At 44.3% G+C, this 27899-nt stretch overlaps 1 protein-coding gene across 4 annotated transcripts in view; it reads right to left on the reverse strand.

Moving 5' to 3' along the window:
• Nucleotides 1-591: 591 nt before the first annotated feature.
• LSAMP (limbic system associated membrane protein) overlaps nt 592-27899 on the reverse strand; it is an 879557-nt gene continuing 852249 nt past the window's right edge. For all 4 annotated transcript variants that reach the window (XM_069202657.1, XM_069202656.1, XM_069202658.1 and 1 more), the window contains one exon: nt 592-13871. In XM_069202657.1, coding sequence (XP_069058758.1) covers nt 13774-13871 — 98 coding nt within the window. In that variant the 3' untranslated portion in view covers nt 592-13773. The remainder of the gene's footprint in view (nt 13872-27899) is intronic.

Raw genomic sequence — 27899 nt, forward strand, 5'->3', positions numbered from 1 at the left:
CTTACAGAAGATCGAGATCAGTCGATACGAAGGCTCAGCTCTTAACAGCGATTAACTCCATAAAGCAATGAATAACCACCAAATTATTTCCATGCCTGCGAAAATCCATTCCCAGACTGAACTGAATCCATCTAAAGACATTGTAAGCAATTAATATAAACCTTGCATGGTCACAAGTCAATACTTGAAGAGTTTCATGGTACTGGGACAAAATACTGCAATGAATGAATGTACTATATTTACAGTCCATTGAGGGCACAATTTATAGTTCTTGTCTCCTAGCCTATACCAAGTTATGTCATAGAGCTGTTGACAGCTGTGCGTACATCACAACAACCCTTGTGGACATTGCAGATTGCTGAAAGTGCCACAAAGCTCCAGTTGGAGGTTGGAAACTTGATTGGTCCTCCCAAGCCAGCAGTGTCCATCATCGCCCCATCGCTGTGTTCCACCACATCCATGCAGCGCGTGCAAGAATCACAGAGTAGTTAGGCAGCGGTTATAGTACGTTCTGAGACACTCACGAGAACCAATCCATCACCAAATTTTTGATTCCATTTACACAAATCCAAAGGTATCGAGGAAGCAATGTGAATTAAGACACAAAGCCTTCAGCTTTATTGTTTTTTTTGTTTTGTTTTTAGAACTGGTTGTCGTTGTTCAGGATCCACAGACGAGCAGAGCATTCGTACTCGTAAAATGAACAGAAGAGGAAACAAGTTAAATACATAAAAGCATTTTTTTACACACACGCATAGCTGTTCTCCATATAACTCTCTTACAAAAAGGAAATGGCCATGTTTTGTTCCAACAGTAATTTAGTTCCTGTTTAACAATGTTGGTAAAATATATATATATATATAGATTTGTTTACGGTTCCTGTGTATATAACACTGTTAATCACAAAATTGTCCCCTACACACTTCATTGCAGTAAAGGACATCCTAAAAAAAAACGGGGAATGATCCCTGTAATAAGTGGGGCAAAACTGGCCCAGTTGCCGCTTTTCATTCTGGGGTCAGACTTTATAGATGGGCGGCTGTACCCTGCTTCAAAGATGCTTCTGTTGACTAAATACAGTGTGGTTGTGAAATAATTTTTCAATAAAAATAGTCCACCTGCCCCACCATCCAAGCAAACAATCACGACAGCCGCTCTGTGTACTGATTTCAGTAAACAGGTCGAGACACTGGCTTTGACTTTATGGTCAATGGGAACCTTAGACATGGCCACTGCATGCGTATGATAACACAGAAGCGGGTTTGGAATACTGAGATTTGCTTAGCCAATCAGAATGCTTAGAATTCTGGCCTTAACCAATGCTATTTGCCCGCATTCTGAGTTCAATGAGAGAGTGAAGAAGGGCCAGAAAGCAGTCAGGGACAGCGTTTTTGTGTGTATGTGTTTGTTTTTGCTGTGATTGGCAGAACTGGCACTAATTGCCCTACAACTCACGCATGTAAGGTGCTACCAGCAGTTAACTTTTCTTTGCTATACTTAGCTTTGCTTTGAGCCTATAATTTCACTATAAATTCGGAATTTAGACTGTCATCGGAAGTTGCTAACCACTACTACCACCCTTAGCAGAGGGCAATAATACCTAAATAATACAAATATGGAGGGAACTGATGTTTAAAAGAAGATGTCCATATAAACGGACAGTGGCGAATGATTATACAATGGTTTCACGGATACCGTGGAGCTTCTCTGGAAGTTGATCCATACTTGTTCACCTACAGCGCTAGCGGGAATCATTTCCACCCCCTATTGAATGGGAACAGTTGACCATTTAAAGAAATTTGCTCAGATTCCAAAAGTAGCAGATCTAGATCAAAATTTCAGTTTATTTTCTTTCTTAGAATGAGAATCCCAACGCACAATGGATGTGGAATTTGAAAACACCCGGAGCTAATTAATGCAAAATTGTAAATTTCCCGACTTTTCAAAGAAAACCTTTTTATGCTTTCTAATGATTTGACTCAACAAATGTGCTTTAGGAGAAGCCGAACAGCATGAGTAGATAAACTCGAAGCTCACTAACGCCTATAACTCCAAGTGTATTCAGTTATTCAGTATTTGGGACTTGCGAACTTCCAGTTTACTGGCCACATGAATCCTAGAAAATGGGGTCTATGGAAGTGCCTCTTGTTATCTAGTGTCTCAAACATACAATATGCTGCAACTTCATCAATGCATAACCCAAAGCCATGGAACAGAGAGTTACGACTAAGACATCACGTGATGTTTTTATGTCATGGCTTCTGATTCCAAGTTCTGTTGTTAGGGTTGATGTTACATCAAGAGGGCAGCCCTGGATGCCTGGTCCTTGTTTGGAATCACAAGGAACAGAGTTAGGGAGTGGGATTTGCATGGGGTTGTGGTTTGGCGGAAGAGCTATGAGGGTGTTGCCAAGGACTTTAATAGGGTACAGTACCAAAAAACAAGATAACATCCACAAGGGCTGCCTCTTGCAGCCTCTCAGGAGTACTCATTTCCAGGCATGGTAGGACTATATTGGCATACTGGCTGAGATGGCTAGCAGCATGAAACTTGACACTGGCGAATCAGAGGCAGCGACTTCAGTGAATTGTACGCAACAAGTCAACAACAGAGTGTTTTCCTGAGCTCAGGTCCCTTCTAAATATTGAGGCGGGATCATTCTGCTAGTCTCTTCAGATTTTGAGTATGATGGCTTGATCACATGGTCGGTAATGATGACTAAACAGCGGTGAAAAGTATGTGCAAGGTGACCTTTCGGTTTTGGTACCCTGGTTGTAACTAACTAGTTTTGGGATTCCTAAGACCTCTGGATATTGCATCTTTCGCACAATGTGACATTTTAAGCATGCAACCTGCTGCAGTGGTAACGTACCCTTAATTGTAGGATTGCAGACTACAGTCTGCGTTGCTACTGAACGGGTTCTACACACATGCATCTCTTCTATATTTTTTATATACCCTTCCCGCTGAGAAATGAAGATTAGAAATGTATTACATGTTGTTTCAAATAATTGTGCATATGGTTTCAAGTATGACTGTGTAAAATTAAATTCTGGTGCTAAGTTTTGAAGGGTTGATAAACTTCTTGCTGTTGGAAGATTACAAATTTATTTAACTTAACAAAACGTCGTCTGTGTGTGAAAATTCTCCTGAAGTTCGTTGTAAAAACATTTCCCCTGAGGCCATTCCTGCTAGACAATTATGCTGAGATGTTTACACTTAACACAGGTTGTTAAGATTTGAAAGAATTCACAAAGTCCGTGGAACTAAACCTTTTCTACTTTGCACACACCCATAGTTTAAAGTACAGAATAACGTTTTCAGAATTAAAATCTCCAAAGACAATCATCTCGAAAATGTCCTTGGCTGCCCGCTGCACAGACCTCATTATCATCGGAGGTGATGTTGGGAGTGGGACCAGGTGAAAGTGGCTAGCATCAATGTGACTTGAATGGGAATTAATGGTCAACAGTTGTGCAGGTAAATCAGAAAAGAAAAGTGAAAGATCCTTTAAAAAGAGTAATACTGTCTGAACTTTTGACCCTATCCTGAGTACCCAATATGATGCGGTTCATTACCACCCAAGAAGCAAATGGGGGCTGGGGTGAAGCAGTATAAACTCGGATTGGATTACCCAGAATCCATTTTGTGTGCCTGTGTGCTCACATCCCTTCATTTGAGACCTGGCCAATGAACTCTGAGCAACGCAGAAGGTCCCAAGAAGATGCAAGCAGCATTGCTCGGGCATCATTACAAACCTCAGGGGTGCGCCCTAGAATAATGGTCCGGTTATCTTGCTTTCGATGTCCTGGATGGGGACATACTTCTACAGCCTGATTCTGAATATGAAGTTTCTAATAATACTTTTTAAAAAGTGATGTATTTTGGTTACTTTATTTAATTTACAGTAATAACCGACTATAGTGCCCACGTGGTCATGAAGTGCTGTGACTCATTTCCCGGATCAGTGCTTTAAATTAGTTTGAATGCACAATACTGACTGTAATCTATTTAATATCTTCCAAGACCTTCAAGAAATCGCAAAACCTTGTATTTAGGCGCTGTTGTTTCGTGCGTTTTTTGGGCTGACGGGTCTTCTGTTGTCCCTAGTTCCAAATTTCTATGTCTGCACCCAACCCCTTCTTACTACTGGTGAGTAGAATGGCTCAGAATGATGTCCTATGGTTGCGCTCACCAACATATCTGCATTCTGCCCTGATTACTTGCATCTCCCTCATTGAGTTCAAGCAAGCTGTTGAAGCTATGTTTCATCGTGAGACCTCACAAGGGCGAGTGTGAGAACAAGCAAGCATCAGCAGTGCACAGATATCAATGAAAGCGTAAGAGAGGAGAAATGGCCCGTAAGAATAGCAGACGTCTAGCTCGATAGGATGGTGCCTTTAAAAGGCAAGTAGGGCTGGAAGCTAGCCAATTGCAATCATTGAATCTGCCATAACTAGACTGTCCATTCGGGGACATCTGGTCTCCATATCCATTTTCAATATTTTTATGTCACCCCACCTTTATGGAGAAAGAACGGCCATGATGAATGTGTTAAATGCTATGAGAAGCAGTATGCCTGTCTTTTGAAAAAGACTAAAGAACAGCCATCAAACTCGGCAACTCAATCTGAACCAAGATTGGCTTTCATTCTAAGTGAAAAGTACTGGTTACTGTATATATTTACACCTCAAAAACACACGGCATTCGTTTTAAGTCCCTCACGCTTTTTTAGTAAACGTTCTGTCTCCATGACTGCACACAAAATTGAAACAATGTTCCCCTTCATTGTCACACAACACACTTTCGTTAAACTGGTGTCACGGGGAGCCACCGGCGCTCGGGGCTCAAGAAGTGACGAGTGCCTAGGATGCACAACAGGAAGACGGGATAGCTATCCCCCACAAAGGGGATTTGATTGTTTGACTACAAGAATTGAGAATCCTTACAAATTTGGTAATGCAGTAAGAGTAAAACTAGTGAAAGTTCTATACATGACACAGCAGCCAGCAACTTATGTCTCTCTTGAAGAGATAGTGAATACTGGGAAGAGTCAACTTTTGGTGCAGAAGAACATGAGCTTTTGACTTGAAAAATGTGCCTTAAGCATTAGAAAATGGACAACTGCTGCAACCAAGAATGTTGAGCTGTTAGCGCATAAGAATGTGGGCCATTGGTGCCTATCAAGACCTGGGGTCACTGGTGCATACCAAAAATCTAGATTTCTGGTGCATAAAAATGTTGATGAGTGGCACATTCCAAGAATGTGGGGTGTAAGGGTACAACAAGAAGGTTGGCTATTGATGAAAACCAAGAACAAGGGCTGTTAGAGCCTACCAATGAGGGTTCTTGTTGCCCATGAAGAACAAGAGCTTTTGTGGCATGCAAAGGATTTGTAGAGCTTGCAGTGTTGTGAAGTATTGGTATAAACAAAGAAGACAGGCTTGTCACTGTATAAGGATAGAGAACACTGCTGGACCTCAAGAATGGGGATTAATTGAGGCATGCCAAGGTCTTGGATTATTGATGTTTAAGAGTGTGGACCACTAGCACAGATCAAGAGCTGGGGCTGTTGATGTAAAGCAAGGACTGGGGTCATTGCTGCATGCCGGGAAGCTGAATCTGAGGAACCGGGGCTGTTAATATACACCTTGAAGAGGACTCATTGGGATTATACTGCAGAATGTAGAGCATTTTATGTTATTATGATTTGTATAGTGCACTAATCACCCAAGAGGGTAGCCAAGGGCTTGATCACCATGAACTGTCCAGACGACGGGCACAGCAACCATGAGCTAATGGTGTCCCAGTGTAATATTCGATAAGGATTTACACCTAAAGAATATGAATTTTTAGCACAAAACCCATGGGGTGATTTCTATCACTTCATAGGAGAGGAAAATTATGTGGCATATTTTAAGTGCTGTGGATCATCACATTGTTAAGAACCACCCATTCAATCAGACTGCAGCAATTAGACATTTGTGAGTTTTTAGTAGAGGGCAGTGGTACATTTTTGTAGCACACGAAGGGCCTAATTTATATTTTGGCGCACGGATAGCCCATCTGTCAAAATGAAAATCCCATGATATACTATAGGATTCATATTTCGGGGGACAGGCCATCCGTCACCATTGTAACGGAGTAACCCGTCTGCCAAAATCTAAATCATGTCCTCAGTTATAAAAGTGTAGCTATTTTGAGACTCTAAGGTCCATATTTATACTTTTTAGTGCCACATTTGCGTAATTTTTTGATGCAAAAGCGGTGCAAACATACAAAATACAATTGTATTTTGTACGTTGGCACCGGTTTTGCATCAAAAAGCGTCACAAATGTGGCACTAAAAAAAGTATAAATATGTCCCTAAATGTAGCAGGCTGTTATATACTTTGGTTACCAAAGTGAAAATGTTGTTCGGGGTGGTGTAATGCATAAGCATCGGAAAGCAAGCAGGCATGAGCTTGAGTGAGCCTGGAGTGGAGCTACAGCCAGACACCAGGTCTCATTTGGTATATGCTGGTGCGGTGGCCCTGCTGGTTAGCCAGAGAACCCGTAGATAGTATTTTCCGACTTCAAAAGTTGAGTGAGACATGGCATAATATTTTCAGTCAGCTCACTAAAAGATTAGAAGGCCTGAGGCATTTGCAGGGGTCACGTAGACATGCGGTGCACATAAAATGTGAAATGGGCGTTCTTTCATGTGCATGGCGGCGTGATCCTATTCAAAGGGGTAAGACTTTATGAATACACCATACTACAGATTCACATGGAAGGGCAAAGCAGCCTAGAGTGGGTGTTAATTCTGAGCCTCCTTGGTGGTGCACAATTAGTGCACCTTCCTTTGGGAAGGGGAATGGGAGGTCCCATAAATTCACTGCTGCAAAGGTAGGCCAGAATATGCATGCAGTTAAGCCACTGCTTCATGTATCATTGTTGAACTGTCTCTAGAGCATGCACTGGAAATACTGCATTTTTATGTCTCGGTATTGACAGCACAGCTGTCAAGCAGACCTACTGCTGACAACATACATGGAGTAGACTTTGGGTCGGTATGGTTCAGCCATTGGCCTTCTTCTACAAGCCGCTTTCAGCCATTACCTGTAAGCTTTGTCAATTACTTCTTGGGTCAGCCCAGTGGAATATTCATCTCTCACCTAATGATATTGTCTGTTTGGGTGCATTCTTCCACCTCAGCTCAAGTGCAGGCATGAAGAAACTTGAGCCCCCCCTCCGCATAGTACATGGAGGGGCCCCTCCCTCCAGACTCATGCAGGAGCTCCGAAGCCAGAATACTGTGCTGAGGGGGCTCTCGGGAGCTCAGGCCCCCTGCACTGCAGGGGCTACGGTGGCCTTTGTTACGCCACTGCTCAAGTGCTTGCATTGAACTGCATGAGGAACTGCTTTACAGCTATAGCCCTCTCTGTCGGCTCATGCTGGCTCCGTAATTCATCAGCACTTTCTAATGAGTGAATGCCACATGCCTGAGCACATTGAACCCAAAACTGTGCTGACTTTGGCAGTGTTTGTGTTCTGTATGTGGACCCACAGTCCCAGTTGGTTCCGGGCACCTTCAATGGTTCTTTGCTATGCACCCTGGTATCCAAACTAAAGACAAGATTTTTATCAAGCGGTCCACATGCAATCATGCACTGAAGGGCAGAGGGCGCCCAGGCAGAAAGTGTTTGACCAGCTCCAAATGATTATTACTGGACTAACCTGTGGGTTTTTGGCCCCGAACAGCCATGATGAACATGTCATTTAACTCCAGTTGCATATTGGAACTGGTTCCTATTGCTCAGTGCAAGGTGTTTAATCTGAATGCACGTTTTGTTTGTCTCAAATGGACGCACAGTACTCAGTTCATCCCTCGCCCCTAACTCCACCACAATATATGCAGCAGAAAAAGGTAGTAACTGGCTAAGTGGAATGTGCATCGGGACAGGCAGTGCTTCCCGCCTCACATACGGGTATCACGCCAGAGGTGTCCGTGTGGTGCCTGATTTCGTCAGGTGCAAACGCAATTACACGCGTCCTCGGACTGAGACACATTTTATCCACCAACGCTGGAAGCCCGGATACCGGCGCCTGCTTTAATTTACGGCATCTGCTATGCAGAATGTGTAGGTCTCAGCAGGGTGCGTGGGCGTGGGCCCCAAGGCCAGTAAATTCCCTGCTAGGACTGAATAACAAGGTGACGGGATGGGGGCGAGAGGAGGGCCTAGTAAGACAGCACTGGAGTGCGTGTGCAGCGTGTGCGAGTACGAGGAGGTTTTACATTAACCCATTTAATTCTGCCCTGAAGGCACGTGCAATCAGTCTCCGCTGCAAATTGGATTCTTTTTTTTTTTTCACATTGGATTTATTTCGCCTCTTAATTTGTCAGCTGACAATTGCCGCTAATTGTTGAAGACATTTTGTCCCATATTTATACTCTGTTTGCGCTGAATTAGCATAATTTTGTTTACGCTAATTCAGTGCAAATTTAACTCCATATTTATACTTTGCGAGTTATGGAGTTAAACATTTTAGCGCAGTTCAGCATCAAAAAGTATAAATATGGGCCTTTGTGGTGGAGGTGGCGGGGGCAGGAGGAAATACAGTTTATTTCTAGGCGCGAAGACAGGGTTGCTGCTGCTGTTGACGAGACTAGAAGAGGCGCAGGCAGGGGCGGAATCAACTGCCCCATACATTTTTCCAAATTCTTGTGCATAAGACTATTGATTCATCAATATGAAGGAGCCGAGGCACATCAAACGCTCCTCCCCAGGTTCAGTCCTATACCTTACAGGAGTCTCTCGTTTATCCAGTCTCAAAGGCTCCACTGACTTTAAATAGAGTTTCACTGCTGAGAATCACCGTTTGCCTCAAAGTCCAGAATTTCCCCTTTGTGTCTTCACTTGGATCTTAAAATATCTCTGGAGCCAGGTTGGGAACTACTCTGCTACAGAGTGCTTGATATGGCAGTGGATCTTCAACTAGGGCCCTGTGTGGTCATAAGTGCACCATTTAAAGACCTTGACCTTGAGAGGTCATTCAAATGTCACTTTCGTAAGTAGGCTTCACTTCTGGAGCAACAGTTTGTTTACATTGCACAAACTCCAGCAGATCAGTGACTGAGCATGACCCAAGTGGTGCAAATCAGAGTTCATGTTCGCTCAGTTGGCAAGAGCTGGTGCGTGGTGCCAATCCCATGGAATTATCATGGCTGCGAGTGTTCCCCATATGTATCTGCAGCAAAGAAGTGATAGGTGACAACATTCTGTGACCCAAACAAACTGTAGGCTACTAGGATGTCCTACGTCAGAATACTGAACAAGACCCAGCTTCTGGTTCATGTGTCTTTGTTACACTCAGCATGAAAAAGGTACTCCAGGTTAAGGATACACAGCCTTAGAATCAGAGCCTGCACTCTGAAGAGCAATTCTCTTCTTCTCATGGTAGGAAAGTCTCAAGCCACTGGGTGTAAAGGGAACAGTCCTAACAGGTGATTCTGAGCTGTCACTTAGAGGCTGAAGTTCATGCAGAATGGACAACGCAAAGATGAAGACAGGGCTGAGTTTGGTGTATGGTGCTGCAATAGGCAAGGACATGAGCAGATCAGATGAGCTTTGGTGGGGGGTAGCTTCCATCAACATTTATGCATATATTTTAAAATCAACCCTAAAATAGTTTCTCAGCAGTAGCTCCAGCAGGATTATGCCGAAATACACTGCTCTTGATTAAATGTACCAGCCAACATTATTTAGTCAATCACCCTAATCTAAGAAACCTGCAGATCAATGGTAGACCCAGGTACTACTCCATCGTACCTCAATACTAATGTGACAATGTCAAAAAACACTTCTGCTTCGACCATCAAAATAAGCTACACAGATGCAGCTCTGCCAATGGACCTCCAGCCTAAAAAGCAGTAACTCTGATATTCCCGCTTGGTACATCCACAAATAACCAGTGCATTTACACCGCTGAGCAACAACTTTGCATTTGCAATAACCACCTACAAAACTCCCCAAAGGCTGAACACAGCTGCTCAAAGGAATAATGAATTTCCATCCATTGGCTCCACAAAACATCTTAAATTACTCATCTTTGTTGTTCGGGGTCTGACTATTCACAACCATGCCCGAGACATACTCGCAACATCACTGTGCCCTTACCCAACTGAGTCTTGCTGAGTTTCTTTGGTGCACTTCTAAAGTGAGCATGAATATTTTACCCTCATATGTCTCAATCATTTTTTTCACCTGATAGAACTATCATGCAATTTTGACCTACTGCACCTGACTATCTGGTGATGTATAAGTACTGGATCTCCAAAACTAATCAAGGCATTACAGACCACATGCAACATGGTCTGCAGCTCTACTCATCCTACGCTAATGCTAGCAGCAAAAGTATCCTTTTGTTAGGTTTTGTTGTTGTTCACACGTGCAGATGAGGAAACTTTGCCAGCAGAGCCAGTGGTACAATTCAATTCTTTCAAAAAATGTATGATACCTTTTCAAGTGCTACTATAATCTTGAGTCAGGCAATGATGGTTTTCTCAGAAGTTCAGAGGAAGTAGGCACATTCTGATGTTCTGGCCTTGTCTGTTCGACGGTAAGAGTTGCTCTTCTCTCACAAATGGTCTTTGGAGAGGAACATTCTAGTGTTCGCAGAACTGAAAGAGAAACCCATCTAGGAGGAAGCATGTAAAAAGATGACTATCTGCTAGCTCACAGCCACCATCAGTGACTTTGTTTTGAGGGCACATTTATAAACTACAAGGCTGGTTAGCGATGCTACAGACCTGGAATATGGATGGAATAAGAACCAGATACCCAGCTACATGACTGATATTAGGATTATCGAAAGCCAATCAAGATCAAAGATGAGGGAGTTGTTAGGGTTTACCAAGGTATCTGTCAGAGGAAAATACTGTGAAATAAAATTTTGGAATTATTATGATATATGACTAATATCAATATTTAAGTACATCTCAAAGCTTGGTCAGTGGAGTATATTGAGTGAGAACAATAATGGAAATTTAATGTCTATAGGATTTAGGACCTGATGTTAATTTTTCCTGTGTGAGTTGTGACTGCAAATGTGTCTTCATACTATTTGAGAAAGAATTACCTATGACAACTTCCTCTCTCCAGAAGACTCCTCATCCTCTGGATCATGCAGACACCTCCTGACCGAAGCCAGTAGCATCCCTTCAATAGATTTTAGAGGACTTGTTTCAGTGACCACCTGATTCCTTAACCCGGTGAAGGTAGCGCATGGTGTATGAGCTTCACAGTATAACAGCCCACTCCACTGCTGCAAGGTCCTAGAAATCCAGAGCCAAAAACTGATCTTTTGGGCATGGGCTACATGGGGCTTTAAGAGATTCAAGGTTTAGGAGTATGGAACTAAACCATATCAGTAGGTGCCTCCAGTGGATTCTGGCACTGTACTTTGTAATTCATAAAGAACTGGCTTACCTATGAAAGGAACCATTAGGTTGGTAGTCAAACCATAAAAACTTGACAGAGCAAGAAGCACAAACAACCTCTTGGGATCTTCATGGTGTGAGCTCAGGATGCTTGACAATTTGTGGCCCTGCATTATCTAAAGTATTAGTAGGAACACAACGTTTTATGAATCAGTATGATAAATCAATGCAGAACTGGGCTAATATGTTCAGGAATCTCTGACAAGGTGACTCCATTGTATTTTTGTCTCTGTGGCTTTAATGTGAAATGTGTCACTGTAATACAGCAGGGAAATGCAAGCATGACAATGATATCACGAATCAGACCAACCCCCCTACCCATCTCTATTCCAAGCCCATCATATAATACTGCAGTGTACCAGTCCCAAACATGGTCTTTGAGGACCAACTTCATCCTTGAATGACTAGGGTTTTGCTTGCCCCAATGTCAACAGTTATCAAGTTTTACTTGGATGACAGTGCGATAAGCAGGTTCCTATTTGAACATTTTCTTGATGCTTGTAGCTTTCCTTTAGTGGCCATTTTCGTAAAATATATCAAACTTTAAAAGTTACAAGAGAAACTTTGGCCAATTGAAGCAAAGGCTATGCCTTTCTTGATGACATGCTTGTAGGAGGAAGCAACACCTTATTTTGTTATGGCATGAATGTATATCTAAAGAACAAGAAAGTAACATAGTTTCTGACACTTGCCAAACAAAGTTACAAGAGAAACTTTGGCCAATTGAAGCAAAGGCTATGCCTTTCTTGATGACATGCTTGTAGGAGGAAGCAACACCTTATTTTGTTATGGCATGAATGTTTATCTAAAGAACAAGAAAGTAACATAGTTTCTGACACTTGCCAAACAAAATGCATACGCAAATCATTTGAGAAAGACCTGAAGGACTTCTAAACTGTCTAGAAAAAGAGTAAGCAATGAAGGTAAGTTTTGCTAAACCCTCTTAACTGCGGCACATCCAGTGCAGAGGGGTAATGTGTGGAGATGACATAACCCATTGTTGCAGGATGGGTAGAATGGAAGTCATAACTTTAGGTAGTAAGACCCTTCTCTGTAGGCTCATGTAAGGGCACCTAGATCTTGGTCTCAACAACAAGCAGACTCACCTGCTGAGAAATTAGGAGTTTTGACAGAGGACACATGACTCTGTGGGCCATTAGGGTCGGAGGATAGGTAGTCGTATGTTGGAGTATTCTAGCATGAAACTGACTCAGACCTGCTGACAAGTTGGAATGTCACACAATATTTCAAAAGGATGCTCGGCTGTCAACATCCCACCTACTGACTGCCTGGGTCAGAAGGTGAGTTGTGTTAAGGGTCTTAGGAACATGAAAGTGGTATTTTGTATTACAGGAGAGTGAGCCGCAACAATGCCTAAAGTTTGGCTGGGGTTCTCAACACTGTATTGAGACTGAGGCAAATCTCAATAAGTAACTCTACTTTCTAAAAAAAAGTGCATCATCCTTATACTAATGATACAACAGCACCACCAAAAAACCAGTCCAGTCCAAAAAACATAACACTGACCACTCACACACGTGGTTGCTGACCCCTTGTCATTTTGTTCTGCGCTGGATGCCATGACTTGAGAAATCCATAGTGATGCCTCCAGCAAGGCCCTGCCCACCACTGAGCATGGCTAGAACCCCCCTGTGGCAGAGGAAGGGTGGAGCGCACTTATTCTGGAGGCAGGAAGTGGTTGACGGCCATTGCTACAAAGGCTTCGTCTTGTATCTAGTAAAAGCTCAAGGTGCCATACGCTCCTGGGCGCTGCATTTCATACGCACATGCACACCCAAACCCACACAGCAAACCAGGAAGAAGGTGCGGGTCTCTTGAGATTGGAGACCCCAGCAAGCTTCCTCGGGACACCAGTGTTACAGAGAAAATTGGATTATACTTCATAGTCTAAAGCCTGCTCATCAAATCGAAAGGGACAAGAGGCATTTGGAAGAGGGGAGGGACAGGGGAGGAGAGGAAGGGGTTAGGCAGAGAAACACCAAAGCTAGACCTTTGCATAAAGAGAAATTCAAACTGAAAAAGAAAAAAAAAACATTTTTTACAACATTTCAATGTTCTCGGCATATGTTGGTTCTTTACACAGAAATTCAGTCCGTTTTTTGTCTTCTACGGGATTTTTTGTTGAGTTTCAAATATTCAGCATCTTCTCGCGTTGTTCTATGTTCTTCGCTTCGTGAACACACAAAGTGGTGAAAGAAACAGTCCCGCCTCTCTTTCTCTTCTTCTCCTGTATGACCATTTTTGTGTGTTTTGTTTTGAAAGGTGTTGTATTAACATTTGTAGAATAGGCAGAAGAGGGAGGCAGCCAGTAGCCAGAAGGGTGCAGCCAGATCCAGGGATCCGTTATTCGACATTGCTGTTCCGGGTCCTGCAGAGGAAGGAAGTAAAGAGAAATGTCAATGAAAGGACCCCTAGATGCCTAACTTTATATTAGTAACCACACCCAACCATGGACTCAAACTTGAGTGCACGAGTCTGGCATGTGGTAGCGTGGGGCGTGAGCCAACCCTGCACAGCAAGTATGCCATGTGCCGGGTTGCAAGCCAGGAAAACGGCCTTTTGACTGCGTCTCGGGTAGTAAATCCAGCAACTACGACTGTTTAATGCACCCCTCCAAGCACTGTGCCCCAGTACCACTGCACCTGGTTAACCAATGATAGCTACACCCTTGATGCGTCTCAGTGGCATTCATGCTCACGACATGTACATACTAGACAACTTACAAATAAATTTGACCATGTGAGGAGGGGGCAAGGCCTCGTGCAGAGGGCTACATAACAGACACTTTGCATCTCAGCAAGCTCCCTAAACCCCCCCTCACTCCCCCCCCAAAAAAAAAAGGGCACTGAGGCGGTCGCTGGTGTCGTTGGGAGTTCTCACACACCTTAATGGAAATCGTCTGCTTACTGCCCCCAAGGACAAGCTGGAAACCCACTTATGCAGTTTCCTTCCAGCTCGTCTTTCTTGCCACCATGAGATTCCGGCCCCTCACCGGGTGACTGTTTTAAGGGAGCCGAAATGATGTGACACGTGGTGGCACCATGTGAGTTGGTACGTCTGCATGTGTAAGACTTGGCTTTTGAGGGGCTAGGATCATGATGTTTTATTGGCTTCTAAAACCCGCTGTGCCACCATTCACTAGATGGCTAAGCTATGGAGAGATGTTCTTTTAAATGGACACATGAATCAGCATTAATACAGTGCACAAAAATTGATGGCATCATTAATTACAAAAAACATGACCTTGTAAAAGCAGACACCTTATAACATTTTATAACATTTGTATTTGTGTGAACACTTTAGGGTCCACTGGCTTAGCAGGACACAGTGGACCCTCATGGAAGCAAAGATAATGCACCTCCCAACCCTGTTAAGTAGTAAAACAAAGCAGTTACTGAGCCACAGTCCTGAGCTAACCAACTAACTAAGGGCTATATGCAACAAATACTGATCGCAAAAAACAGTTGCAATGTTCAACCATTATTTTTGCAACCAATACTGAATTTCACAAACCAGTCAACTTACTAATAAGTGAGATTGTCAAATTCCGATTCGGAGTGGGTAGTTGTAAGACAATGGGTTATTCCTGGCATAGGATGTGAGTCCTTCACAAGTAATACGTCCACCATTGTCTTTTTATTGGTACCAAACAGCACCTGACTCTCTCAGGGTAGTGAAGTAGAGCAGTCCAAAGTTTACTCGGAGGGTGATGGGGGCTAGTGACCCCAGCTCGCTGATATGCAACAACAACACTCAGTAAATTATTGCCCAGTCAGTGCCTAAAGTACAAAAAGTATTTTTATGACACACAGGGCCAGATCTACAAGAATGTGCCACTTTTCTGGTGCTGCCCGTGTCCCACCTAACCACACTATGGTTGTGCTATATTTACAATATGACGCACCATAGCATCCGTTTCCACAACAGCATCATAATTTATGATGCTACTGTGGCGCTTTGCTGGATTAGCGCCATAAATTATGGTGCTAGTGCAGCATAGCACTAGGGAGCCCCATACGTTACTATGGGCCTATCACTTTAATGCCTGCCCTAAGCAGGCGTTAAAAATTACAGATGAAATGGCACAGTGATGCTCCCCTTTGCATACATTATACCTCACGCAGTTATAACGTGGCGCAAGGGATTACAAAGTGGAGCAATGCTACCATTGCACCACTTTGTAAATATGGCGCAGGGAAATTGTCTCCTTAATGCCATATCAGTGTAACATAAAATTACGCTAGTGGGGCGCAAGGAGGTGCAAGGGCCTTGTAAATCTGGCCCACAGTTTTCAAAATACTACGCATTACATTACAAATCTGTACAATCAGGTAGATGGAACTACCTATGGCGACACCCTCATATCACGTTACATACCTAGTGGGTTCTATATCCTGTAACCACAACATCCCCCACCTACATGTAATATTATAATAGAAGAGGGTGTAATAATCAATCAGACTCCTCTAAATGCTATGTCAGAGTGTCACCACATTTGTAAAATAAATCATGTGTTGTAATTCATCTATGTACCAGTACTGAAGTCAATGGGGGGCAGAACCAACATTCAATAGCATTCATTTCAGTGTTGAACCTTGCATTGGTAACGTTCACATTATCAATAAAGCATTGTGTTGAAACATATGTGTCCCAGAGTCTTTCATTTACATTAGGTGCTAGTGCATACCAAGGGCCGCTCACAAGATCTCCCTGGATGCCCAAGCCTTGTACAAACGTTTGGGCGCCAGTTGTGTGCTAAAGAAAAAATTATTCCTGAGAGCAGGTTAAGTGGCTCATCTAGTATTCATGCCCAGGGCAAGGAACGCCCCATAGTACCTCGAGAGGGGGTTAAAACTTTGCATATCTGCTCTTTGTTGGCCCCAAACAGAGGCAAAGGGACCACCAGCTTTTTTAAACACATTGGGGGCTGCAGAAGGGCAGCAGCTCCCAAACAGGTTAAAACAAATTAATCCTATGTCTCCCAGGTCATAGGATCCATGACCCGGGCACACTGTTGATTAATTCTGATGCTCTCCCTGAGATACTGTTTTTGTGCTTGAGGGATAGAAGGGTAAGGACCTTTCTTGGTTGGTCTTAAAGCTATATGAAATGCTGTACAGAAGACATACTACTATTTATATCTCTATAAAATCCCTGCTCTTTTCAGTTGGACTATTATAAAATATTAGTTCATGACAGACACATATGACAGGCCAAGAATCTCAGTGACTAAGCTATGCCCCTGGCTGTACTACACGCTCTCGTAGAAATAGGTCAGGCTAGCCAGGAATTCTTTTATGAGGTAGTAACAGCTGGAGTTACTACGGCATTGCAATGAATAACGACATTTAGAATCAGGCATTCATGCTAGTGGTGTTCAGTGAGATCCATGCATAACAAATATTTTGATTGGGGACTAGGAGCTCACTTTTTTCCACACAGAGACAGTCACCCCCATTTCTGTAAATGGCTGTACAGTATCACTCCTTGCCCTGCACACCAGTAAACAAAAAATTCAAAATGCAGGCAGTAAATGTGCCAGCTGCCACTGTGGAGAAAAAGTGGCACAGCACAGGCGGTGAACTCCGCCCCACTGCCACTCAGTGGACTTTTCACAGCAGTACAAGCTGTGACAGTTCCAACTTCCCTATGCTGCTCGTACAATGGAGCATAAATAGGACAGCACAGGGGTGAAGGCGCATTTAACGCTGCCACTCAGTGGGGCACATGTGGCATGGCAAAAGCAGTTCAGTCTCTCTCTCTATGCCATTGAATACGTGGAAGAGAGATAATACTGCACATATGCAAGTGCAGTACAGATGCCACCAACACTGCCACAGTGGAACAAAACAGCTAACCCCAAGCAACATTAGTCTAGTCTGGGCCACCACTCATTCAAGTCTATTACAACAGTGACTTCGGGGCTTCGATCGCAGCTTCCACTTGCTTTTACTAGTTATGTCTGGTGGCTCAGTGTACTAATGCAGCCACAGCGTGATTTTGTGTTTGATCTCGTAGGAACACGTTCAAAACTCTGCGACTCCAGTCAGCTCTTCATCCTTCCAAAGCTGATAAAATGTGTACCATTGAGTTGGGTAATAACATCTAGAGCAGTGGTTCTCAACCTTGTGACTTCTGTGGACCCCCTCTTTATCATTACTGGAACTTGCTGAACCCTACTGAATCATTATTGGAATCCGGGCCCCCCCTCTACTGAGTCATTACTGTAAGCCGGGGACCCCAGCCTAACCATTGTCGATGATTTGAACCGCAAAGCAATACACAAAACATACAGAAACAAGCATTTCCTCAAACACATACATACATGAGAACACATTTTCTTTAATTTGCAAACAACTATAAACAAAAACAAATAATTGTAAGGGTAAAGCTTTTCTAAATTCAATGTAAACCACATATCATACATACTGTATCCTGTCTGTTGCACTGCACTGCGCCCACGAATCAATCTGAGGATACTAATTTTATTTTTAGCCTTTCATTGCAGATTTCTTGCCCTTTACAGTATGTTTTAACATTTTCAATTGTACATTTAGCCACTTTATTTGTATAAACTTCATTAGTCTATTAATATCATTTAATTTTCAAAGAAGTCACAGACCCCCTGAGGAGGCTTCGCGGACTCACAGGGTTTCCCAGACCACAGGTTGGTAACCATTGGTCTAGGGGTACATTTACTAAGATTTGGTGCCATGTTTGCATCACAAAAGTAAATAAAAAACTAGTGCAAAATCGTTTTTGTCAATTTACTTTCCGGCTCAAAACTTGCTTTGTGCTGGAAATGTACTTGAAAGTAATGCAATGCAGTGCCTAGTGCTGCTTTGCACTACTTAATGCCAAAAGAGAGTTCCATGGGTGGTGCGTGGGCATTCCTATGCAACCACCCTAGATTTTGACGCAAAACCCTATCTACTAAGAGAAGCAGACAGGGTTTTGCATAAAAACTTTTGAAAGAGGCACTATCAAGGAGAAATGCTTTTATTTCTCCTTTCTTTTTTGACTTTGCATGTGTGCTTCACCGTACAGCACACATACAAAGTAGAAAAAGCTTTAAAGTTAGTCTAAACATAGTATTTTATACTGGAACTGTACCTTTCCGGTACAAAATCTATACTATACTCACACTGGACACCTTTACACTATGATACAAAGGTGTGTGCATGGCGCCCAGGTGCCTGATTGTGTTCCTGCGTTAGCAAGAGTGCCATATCTCTGCAGAAATGGCACTGTGCTGCTCCCTCATTTTCATGCAAAGCAGCACAGCATATTAAGCTGCTGTGCTGCATTGCATGATACTGCAGTAAATAAACGCATTATTATTCAATGTCAAGACGTCCTGCCCCAGTGGGAGTATTATGTTAAATTAAGGCAGAAAAAGGTAGAGTTCATTTGGGACTTACACTGTATTTAAAATGTATCTCCCTTCATTTAGCAACCACTAGATGGCATCTTGCTCACTTACAAGCAAGGCCACACTATGGGGATTATTCACAAAGGTAAATATACACAGATGTATTTATTTACATGTATATTTGCTACCACAGCTAGGTGTAACACTAGTCTATTTTGCTAATCACAGTTTCTGATATTCTACACTTTTTGTTATTCACCATTTCCGCATGTAGAAATACGCCTAGTTGTAGACTTACATGTCTTCACTCCCTCAACTCAAGTTGTGTAGTCTTCTAAAATAGGATTTACATGTGTAATGTTACTAGAAGTAACTCTGCACACAAAGGTGAAAACCTCAAACACCATGAAGGAAATCGCTACAGGGGAAAGTATAGGAAAAATGAATAAAGTGTATTAATATTTTTTTAAAATATAAAAAAAAATACCTTAATATAAAATACAAACACATTAATTTTAAACAGTTGTTTTTAACTCAGAATGATTACAATAAAATTGAATTGGTATTAAAAGCTTACTTTAAATACCTCAATTTTATTTATAAATAGAACAAATTAACCAAATAATTGTAAAAAAATGCACCCTCTGTATTTTTATTTTTATTTTATGGTTCCTAAAATGTGTCTTTCATTAATATAAATTATTTGTATTTGTTATACAAGTTTATTTTTAATTAAATTTATTATTACACTGAAATGATAAATGTGGAATTATATGCATATCTATCCATCAATCTATCTATCTTTCTATCTATCTATCTATCTATCTATCTATCTATCTATCTATCTATCTATCTATCTATTCTTCTATCTATTGTTAAGTTATAGAGTGTGTTCTTTTATTTCCCTGTCTCCAATGTTTTCTATGGGAGTGATCTGCAGTATTTGTGGTTAGGTACATGATGTGGCAATTGACTTATTACAAGGCTGGCCTGGAGTACAATTGATCCTGTTTTGACACATTTAGAGCTGTAGTAACTTTAGAAGTGTACTTTGCGAATAGCAATGATTTTACTTATTTGTGGATGTGCGCTTTTATTAGCATATCTCTTCCTAAACTCCTCCTTAAATTTCTCTAAATCCATCCTATTTTGACAGTAACGATTCCCCACTGTAAAGCCACTCCCCCTTGTTTCGCCCATGTTTACTACTAAAATGTTTATCAATTTGTGCAGAAATCTCTGCTATCATGCCAGAGACCTCCACTCAGAAAAGATAGGAAAGGCAGAGGTTTCCGACTGTAGGTTTGTGAAAAGCATTTCATAGCATGTGAGTACTACTACTCTAGGACTATGTTACTTACTACAGAATGGCAGCTTGTGAGTAGGCCCCTAGGTTCTTAACCTTTGTGCAGGGCTTGGACTTACTCTCCCCATTCATATGACCCTAACTGCTCGTACTGGTACTGAAAATGTATATATTCTACACAAACTGAATTATTGCTTACAGCTAAAACAGTAGGTAGGTAATGCTGCAGTGAGTACTGATCCTGCTAAACTCTCTTGCAAGCTGTCGGAAAAAAAGCGTTCAGGCTATGCCTACTACTCATGATCACATTCATCCGCTATGTATGGAAAACGTATTTCTCTTCATTATGCTCAATACTTCACTCCTTTTACAGGGTAGCTTTGGCTGTATTAAAATAAACAAGATAAAATAATTACATTTTAAAACATGCGGTGTCCAGGTCACATTGGCATAACCTCCCACTTTGGGTAGGAATGTACTGAAGCAACTGTGGGGAGAGGTCAGAGGGAGGGGACTAGTGCTAGTCACTAATTATTGCTTAGCACTGGGGTACGTGGGCCTTGCACACTTCTGCCCTACTCATTGGATGGCAAATATTTGAGTGTGGGCCTTGTCTCCCCCAGGAGCAAAGTGGCAGAGCAATTATGACTTACCAGTTCTTAATTTGTGTCAGTGGTTGCGTTTTCAATTTAAGCAGTGAGGCCAACTTAGGTGGCGAGAGTCTGTAAGTCAGTTACACTCTGACAGAAATGACACTCAATAAAGGCCCCTGTACAACCACAGCAACATCTTAAGTACAGTATAAGTCTTTACTTTCATCAGAAAATTTTTAAATGTCATTGTATTTATGGACAAGAGGGCCCAAAGTAAAGAAGAAGGGTGCCAATGGCTGATAAGAAAGACTGGGTGTGGCAGAGGAAATTAAGGGGCTCAGAATGTAAGTTACAGGGTGGGATGTTCCAGTTAGGAATACAAGAAAGGTAGTTTGTCTACTTCAAAGGAAGCCCCAGGTATAAATATTGCACCCCAGACTTCAACTCTTCAGTACACTTCTGGACTTGTGGGTGCTCTACCAGGAAGGAGTGCTGTGCTGCTGAAAGGACTGCTGATGCTCTGAAGGACTACAGGCCTGCTGCCCTCTTGCGTGGATGAGGACTGGACCTGCAACTCTGAACCCAGGAACCCAGAGTGACTCCAAAGGCTAGTTGGCTGGCCCCTTGATCAAAAATCTCAGGGACTTAACATGCTTCCAACAAACTTGAACCCAGCACCTGCACTCCTGCCACTCCAGTCCTAGACCCTTGGAAGTGGGCCTGAAGATGTTCTGCCAAGTTCAACTATGGCCCATATCAGAACCACGCTGTTGGATCCATCGGAATCTATGTTGAGCAACACAAAGCCTCGCTGCACAACTGCCAGCTTCATTGGATGCAAAGTGATGCAAGGCCCTGTGAAGCTATGCTGCACAGCTCACTGGAACAGACGCAGAACGCTGCAAGGCCCCGCAAAGCCTCACCGCATAGCTCCATCGGAAACAATGCAAAGTGTTGCAAAGCAATGCTGTGCAGACCTCGCACCAGGTTTTAAGGTACTGTGTTCAGCAGGAACTGACCAGAACCAGTTTAGGGGTACACAAAGGTGGCACCTCCTTTACATAGGCTGGCACTGGGTATAAAATTGGCACACTGAGAAACTCTCATCACAACATTCCTGGATCTGTGGAGATTCAGAAGAATGACTACCATGCAGTTTTAAGGAAGACTGGATTTCCTGGCTTTGAGCCCAGGACCACAGATGTGGCTGCAATGGTCAGTTGGGTGACCTCCTGTTTGAGCTATAGGGACACAATAAGCTTCAAGAGGCCTTGTCATGCAACTGCCCAGTCCCTTCAGGTCCTGGACCCTTGGTTTGTATTACAGTATATTCCTTCAACCCTTAAATTGCAAGAAATTGATTCCAAGTGTAAAACGAGAGCCTCTGGGTTCTTCACGTCGAAAATAATCATCCCTGGTCTCCTAGCAGACTTCACAGAGGCCGACTTGGGACCTGTACTTGACTGCCAATGTGACCTTTCCGCACACAGACCCTGTACTTCACTGCCCAAAGCTCTTCGCATCGCAGCAACCACTTGTGTTTCTCGCAAACATGAAGTTTGGATTGTCAATCAGCCCTTCACACTGATGATGACAGCACCACTAATGCTGAGTTTCTACTGAAATCTTTAAAAAATGATATCTTCAGTCCTCCTTATAGGATTTCTGTTGTTTTGTTGAAATTTCATTTGTTAAAATTTACTATATTTTACTAAATTGAGATAGGTTTTTTTGTGTGTCATGTTTTCACTTTATTGCTGTTGGAGTGCTGCATAAACAACTTACACATCGCCTTTAAGTTGGGCCTGACTGCTTTTGAGTCAACCTAACGGGTGAAGCACAGATTTATTTAGTGACTTCTGTGATTCACCAGGACAAGGTTTGTGTTTATTATTTGTGTGGGACTTCCTCCCCTCCCAGCTAATAACCCTATTTTTTTTAAAGGTAGACAGAACTAGGATATGACGAGAGTCTCTAAGCACACACTACTGGATTAGAAGGGGATTTATCCGGATGTAATAGAGCTACACTGTGGACTATACAGGAAGAAAGAACAAGCATTAGCAAAGCCAACAGGTTTCACCTATGCAAAATCTTTTGGCGTTATCAATGTTTTTTTTTTACATGTTGCACTGCAGAGGCACCAGCAGAAGAAAGCGAAGGTGAGCCACGCCCATGCTGTAAGAAGCCACCCGCCCGCAGAAGCAACTTGCAGGCCAGCTCAAGGGCTTGTGTGGTTTGATTGTGTATGATTCTAAAGAAGCACCTGTACAATAAATAACAGACAAGGGATTTCAATTATTTTAAACAGTACATATATGAAGCTGGAAATCATGGAACATTCTTGCTTGTGCTGCCTGCCTGCTATGTAAATCCGTCCACGGAAATTGGAGCCCGAGTCTTCAATCAAACTTTTGGTAGCCATCTGCAGCCTCTCTGCACCCCGAGTTTGCACGGGCACCAGGCTCTTGGAGTTTTGTCAAATCCTGGATCACACAGGCCGGAGACCCCACGCCTGCAGGGGCAGGAACTGAAACTACCCAAACCTCTAGCAGAGCAGCCCAGCTCGAAAAACTCTGCTCAGTTTGTTAAAGCAATGCAGCGTGACCTGCACGTAAGGAGTGACACGCTCTAATAAGTGCGAAATGAACAACCTTGCTGCTGAAGTGTGTGTAACTGACAAACTATGTGTCAATATTTCCCGTGACAGAGTACTATCCATTACCTCCCGTCCCTCCCTCGCCTTCCTTTTAAACCAATGAGGCCTCCCGCCTCCCCCTATACCCTCCCTTCCCCTTTTAAAACTCCCCCCCACCCTTACCTCCTCCTGTTTCTTTCGTCTAGCCCACGCTAGACGTCTTTTTCTTTCCCTTACCTGCACGGCGGGGCCTGGAGGTCTTCGTTGAAGGTGCTCCTCGGGGTGCGGAGCTCAACGAGGAGTACAGCAGCTGATCGCGTTGGAAGGCAAGCAGCCGGGCTGCTCGGAACTACGCAGAATGAGGGCCGGCCGACGGGGTCGACCGACCCTTTGTGGCTGGGGCTTTCATTTCCGGGTTACCACGCTGCTGAGCTGCGAGGAGCTGCGGATTGGAGATTTTTGGGCTGAGATGCCTGGTATCGACTGGTAGGACGGGCGTTCTGCCCGCAGTTTTATTGTTTGGCCAGGAATGTTTGACCTTTTTGGGGATTGGTGTATTTCTAGGGGGAAGGTCCTAGTCACTATATATGGGGAGTGAATTGGGATGTAAGACAGTGTTTATTGGATAGTCATGCCGACGGTTCAGGCAAAGAGGCGTAGGATTGTCTCACCTTCCTCCTCTGAGGAGGAGGGTGCTGCTGGTGTTTCCACTCCTGAGGGCTCACAGTTGCAGGATAGGGGCACTCCCCTCATGTCCAGAGAGGAGGTACAGGAGATGATTGAAGTGGCAGTTACCAGGGCTCTTCAGGCAGGGGTGACCAGGACTGGTCACTCTAAGAGTTCTCATTCATCGGCTGCTACAAGGAAGTCCTCGTCAGACAGTGAGGGTGATCAGGCCCCATCTACGTCTTCTGGGGGTAAATATGTATCCAAAGAGGAAATGTGGGAGGTGATGGCACATGTTCGGGACAATTTGGGTTTCCCAGTATTTCATCCTTCAAGCTCGGATTCTCACTTATTTCCTCAATATCAGACCCCTTCCAAGTTTGCCATGCCTTTTCAGGGACCTGTGAAGGAGATGGTGTTTCGTGAATGGAGAGATGTGGATAAAGCTCAGGTTCCACGGTTCCTGCAGAAACTGTATTTGCTTGAGGGTGAGGAGGTATTACCTCCTTCGGTCCGCCTGGATTCAATTTTGGCTACCCTGATTGGCAAAACGGCAGTAAATCCGGAGGATTGTGTGCCTACGGATGCCACGGATCATAAAGTTGATTCAGGTCTTAAAAGGGCATTTGCAGGGGAGAATCTGGCGCTAAGGGCAGGTATATATTCTGCTTATGCGGCCCAGTCGTTGGTGCAAGACTTTGATAAGCTGGCGGTGGCTGTTCAGGAAGGTGCAGAATGTTCGGAGCTCCTGGCTGTTATGGAGCAACAGGCCAGATTGTTGGCGGATGTTTCTTCGGATGTGGTCCGTACTTCGGCGCTGGCCTCGGGGGCTTTGATTGGGGCTCGTAGGTCCCTCTGGTTACGTTCCTGGAAGGCTAACCCAGGGGAGAAGGCGGCCTTGCTGAGACTGCCGTTTGAAGGTCGTAACCTGTTTGGAGAGCAATTGCCATCCATGCTTTCCAAGACGTTTAAGGAACGGAAACATGCCTTACCTTATAAAGGGGATTCTACTTCTAGTAAAGGGTGGAAGAAGCATTCCCGATCTTCTCCGAATAGGGAGGTCAAATCCTTTTCATTTAGGAAACGGCGTTTTCAGCCGCGTTTTTCCCCTAAGAAGGCTGCTCCTGCGAACCGGGGTGGTTTTAAGAAGGGGTCCTGACAATCACTGTGGGCCTGGCATAGGGCCGGTTGGGGGAAGGCTGAGTCACTTTCTTTCAGCTTGGGAGGAAAGTATCAACGATCGTTGGGTGCTAGACATTGTGGCCAATGGTTATGTCATCGACTTTGTGAGAGTTCCTCCGGATTCAGGGGTGCGTCCCACCCCTCTGCCTTCAGGGGGGTCAAGGAGAAGGGCATTATTGGATGGAGTAAGGGACTTGTTGGTCAAGGGGGCCATTTCCCGCGTTCCACTGGAAGAGAGGGGTCAGGGAACTTATTCGGTCCTGTTTCTTGTGCAGAAAGTTTCAGGGGATTTTCGACCAGTGCTCAATCTGAAGGAGGTGAATACTTGGATCAGGACGGTGCATTTCCGCATGCTGTCTGTTCAGACTATCTTTCCATTGGTCAGGCAAGGGGACTTTCTTGTGTCGCTGGACCTGCAGGATGCTTACCTGCACGTGCCTGTGGCAAGATCTTCTCAGAGGTTCCTGAGGTTTGCCGTGGATCAAGAACACTACCAGTTTTGCGTTCTTCCTTTCGGTCTGAAATCTTCTCCTCGAATTTTCACAAAGGTGCTGGCCCCCCTGATGGCTTTGCTACATTCAGAAGGGGTGTTTATTCATCCATATCTGGACGACATTTTGATTCATGCCCAGTCACGGGTCCTGTTGCAGAGCCAGGTGGACCAAGTTCTGGGTGTCCTGCAAAACCACGGGTTTTTAATCAATTGGGAGAAATCAGATTTAGTTCCATCTCAGGATCTGGTTTTTCTGGGGGCTCGGTTTCAGACTCTTCTAGGCTTGGTGTCGGTATCAGAGAAGAGGTTGGGTGTACTCCAGGCCTTGGTCAAGAAGGTTGTATTACTGACTGCGCCACAAGCTCTTCTTTGGTTGCGGCTGCAGGGTCATTTGGCATCTGTGATATTTCTGGTTCCTTGGGCGCGTTTCCATCTCCTGTGCTTAATGACGTGGTTCCTGAAGAGGTGGACTCCGGGGTCCGGGTCTCTGAAGGACAGGGTTCCGGGGTCCAGATTGATTCGCAGGGAGTTGCAATGGTGGTTGGATGCAAATCATCTTCGGGTAGGGGTTTCTTTGTCTCCTCTGAGGCCCGTGGTGGTGACTACGGATGCCAGCCTCTCCGGTTGGGGTGCGTGGATGGGGTCGGCTCAGGTTCAGGGGTTTTGGTCCCCTCGGGAGGCGAGTCGGTCATCGAATTGGCGCGAATTAAGAGCGGTCTTTCTGGCTCTGGTCCATTTCCAGGGGTCCCTGAGGGGGAAGGCGGTTCTTATTCGGACGGACAACTTAGTGGCCAAAGCTTATGTCAACCGACAAGGAGGGACCAGGTCAAGGGCTCTGTTCAGTCTAGCCAGGGAGATTTTTGTGTGGGCTCAGGAGTGGGTTCCTTCTCTCAGGGCTACGTACATTCGGGGGGTGGTCAATGTTCGGGCGGATCTTCTGAGCAGGGTGATTCCTTCGTCTCAACTTTTCTCCCTCCGGAAATCTCTGTTTCTGCATCTGGTTCGGCTTTGGGGGCTTCCAGTGTTGGATGTGTTTGCGTCCGCAGAAAATGCGAAGTTGGATCGCTTCTGCTCCAGGTTTCGGTGTCCCCAGGCCTGGGAGGTGGACGGGATGTCATGTCCTTGGCCGAGGGGTCTGTTGTATGCATTCCCTCCGTTTCAACTTCTCAGGGCGTTTCTGTTGAGGGTGAGGGATCTGGGCTCCAGGGTTATCCTGATTGCACCTCTTTGGCCGCGAGCGAATTGTTTCCCGTTGTTACGGCTGATGGCAGAAGAGAGGATGTGGCCTCTGCCTCTTTGTCCATCCCCCCTGGAATTTCCCTGTCTCTCAAGGGTGTCGTTGAGAAGGTTGCACTTGACGGCCTGGAAGTTGAACGAAGGGGCTTGACGGGTCTGGGGGTACCTGTTGAGTTGAGTTCTACATTGTTGGCTTCCAGGCGGCGTTCCACTTTACTTTCCTTTGGTAGACAGTGGAGGGTTTTTTCTTCTTGGTATTTGAATCATGAATTGGATCCTACCTGCGCGTCTATCTTTGAAGTGATGCAGTTCCTGCAGGACGGCGCACATCTAGGTTTGTCGGTAGCATCTCTGAGGGTACAGTGGGCGGCGATTCAGGCATTCAGAGGTCTGTGGCGTAATCTTCAGGATGAGGGGCACCTGATGCCTAGATTCTTTCAGGGTCTGGGTATTTGTTTCCTCGCCCAGTACGTTCCTTTCCTTCCTGGGATCTTTCTTTAGTTTTGGATGTTTTGACAGAGGCCCCATTTGAGCCATTGGGGGACTGTGATTTACGCCATTTGTCTTTGAAGACGTTCTTTTTGGTAGCCATTACTTCGGCTCGTCGGTTAGGGGAGTTGGGGGCATTGGCCTGTTCCTTTCCTTTTTGTAAGGTTTTTCCCGATCGGGTAGTTCTGGTTCCGGTTCCTTCCTTTATTCCGAAGGTCAATTCTTCATTCCATTCCCGTCAGGAGGTTATCCTTCCTTCATTTTGTCCAGATCCCTCCTCAAGGGAAGAGGTCCGTTTACATTCGTTGGATGTACGTAGGGCTTTATTGGAGTACCTGCGGGTGGTGGCGTCTTTTCGTAAGGGGGATTCGCTTTTTGTGAATTTCGGTCCGGCGCGTAAAGGTGAGAAACCTTCCACGGC

This window comes from Pleurodeles waltl, chromosome 8 (genome assembly GCF_031143425.1).
Source record: "Pleurodeles waltl isolate 20211129_DDA chromosome 8, aPleWal1.hap1.20221129, whole genome shotgun sequence".
Classification (NCBI taxonomy): domain Eukaryota; kingdom Metazoa; phylum Chordata; class Amphibia; order Caudata; family Salamandridae; genus Pleurodeles; species Pleurodeles waltl.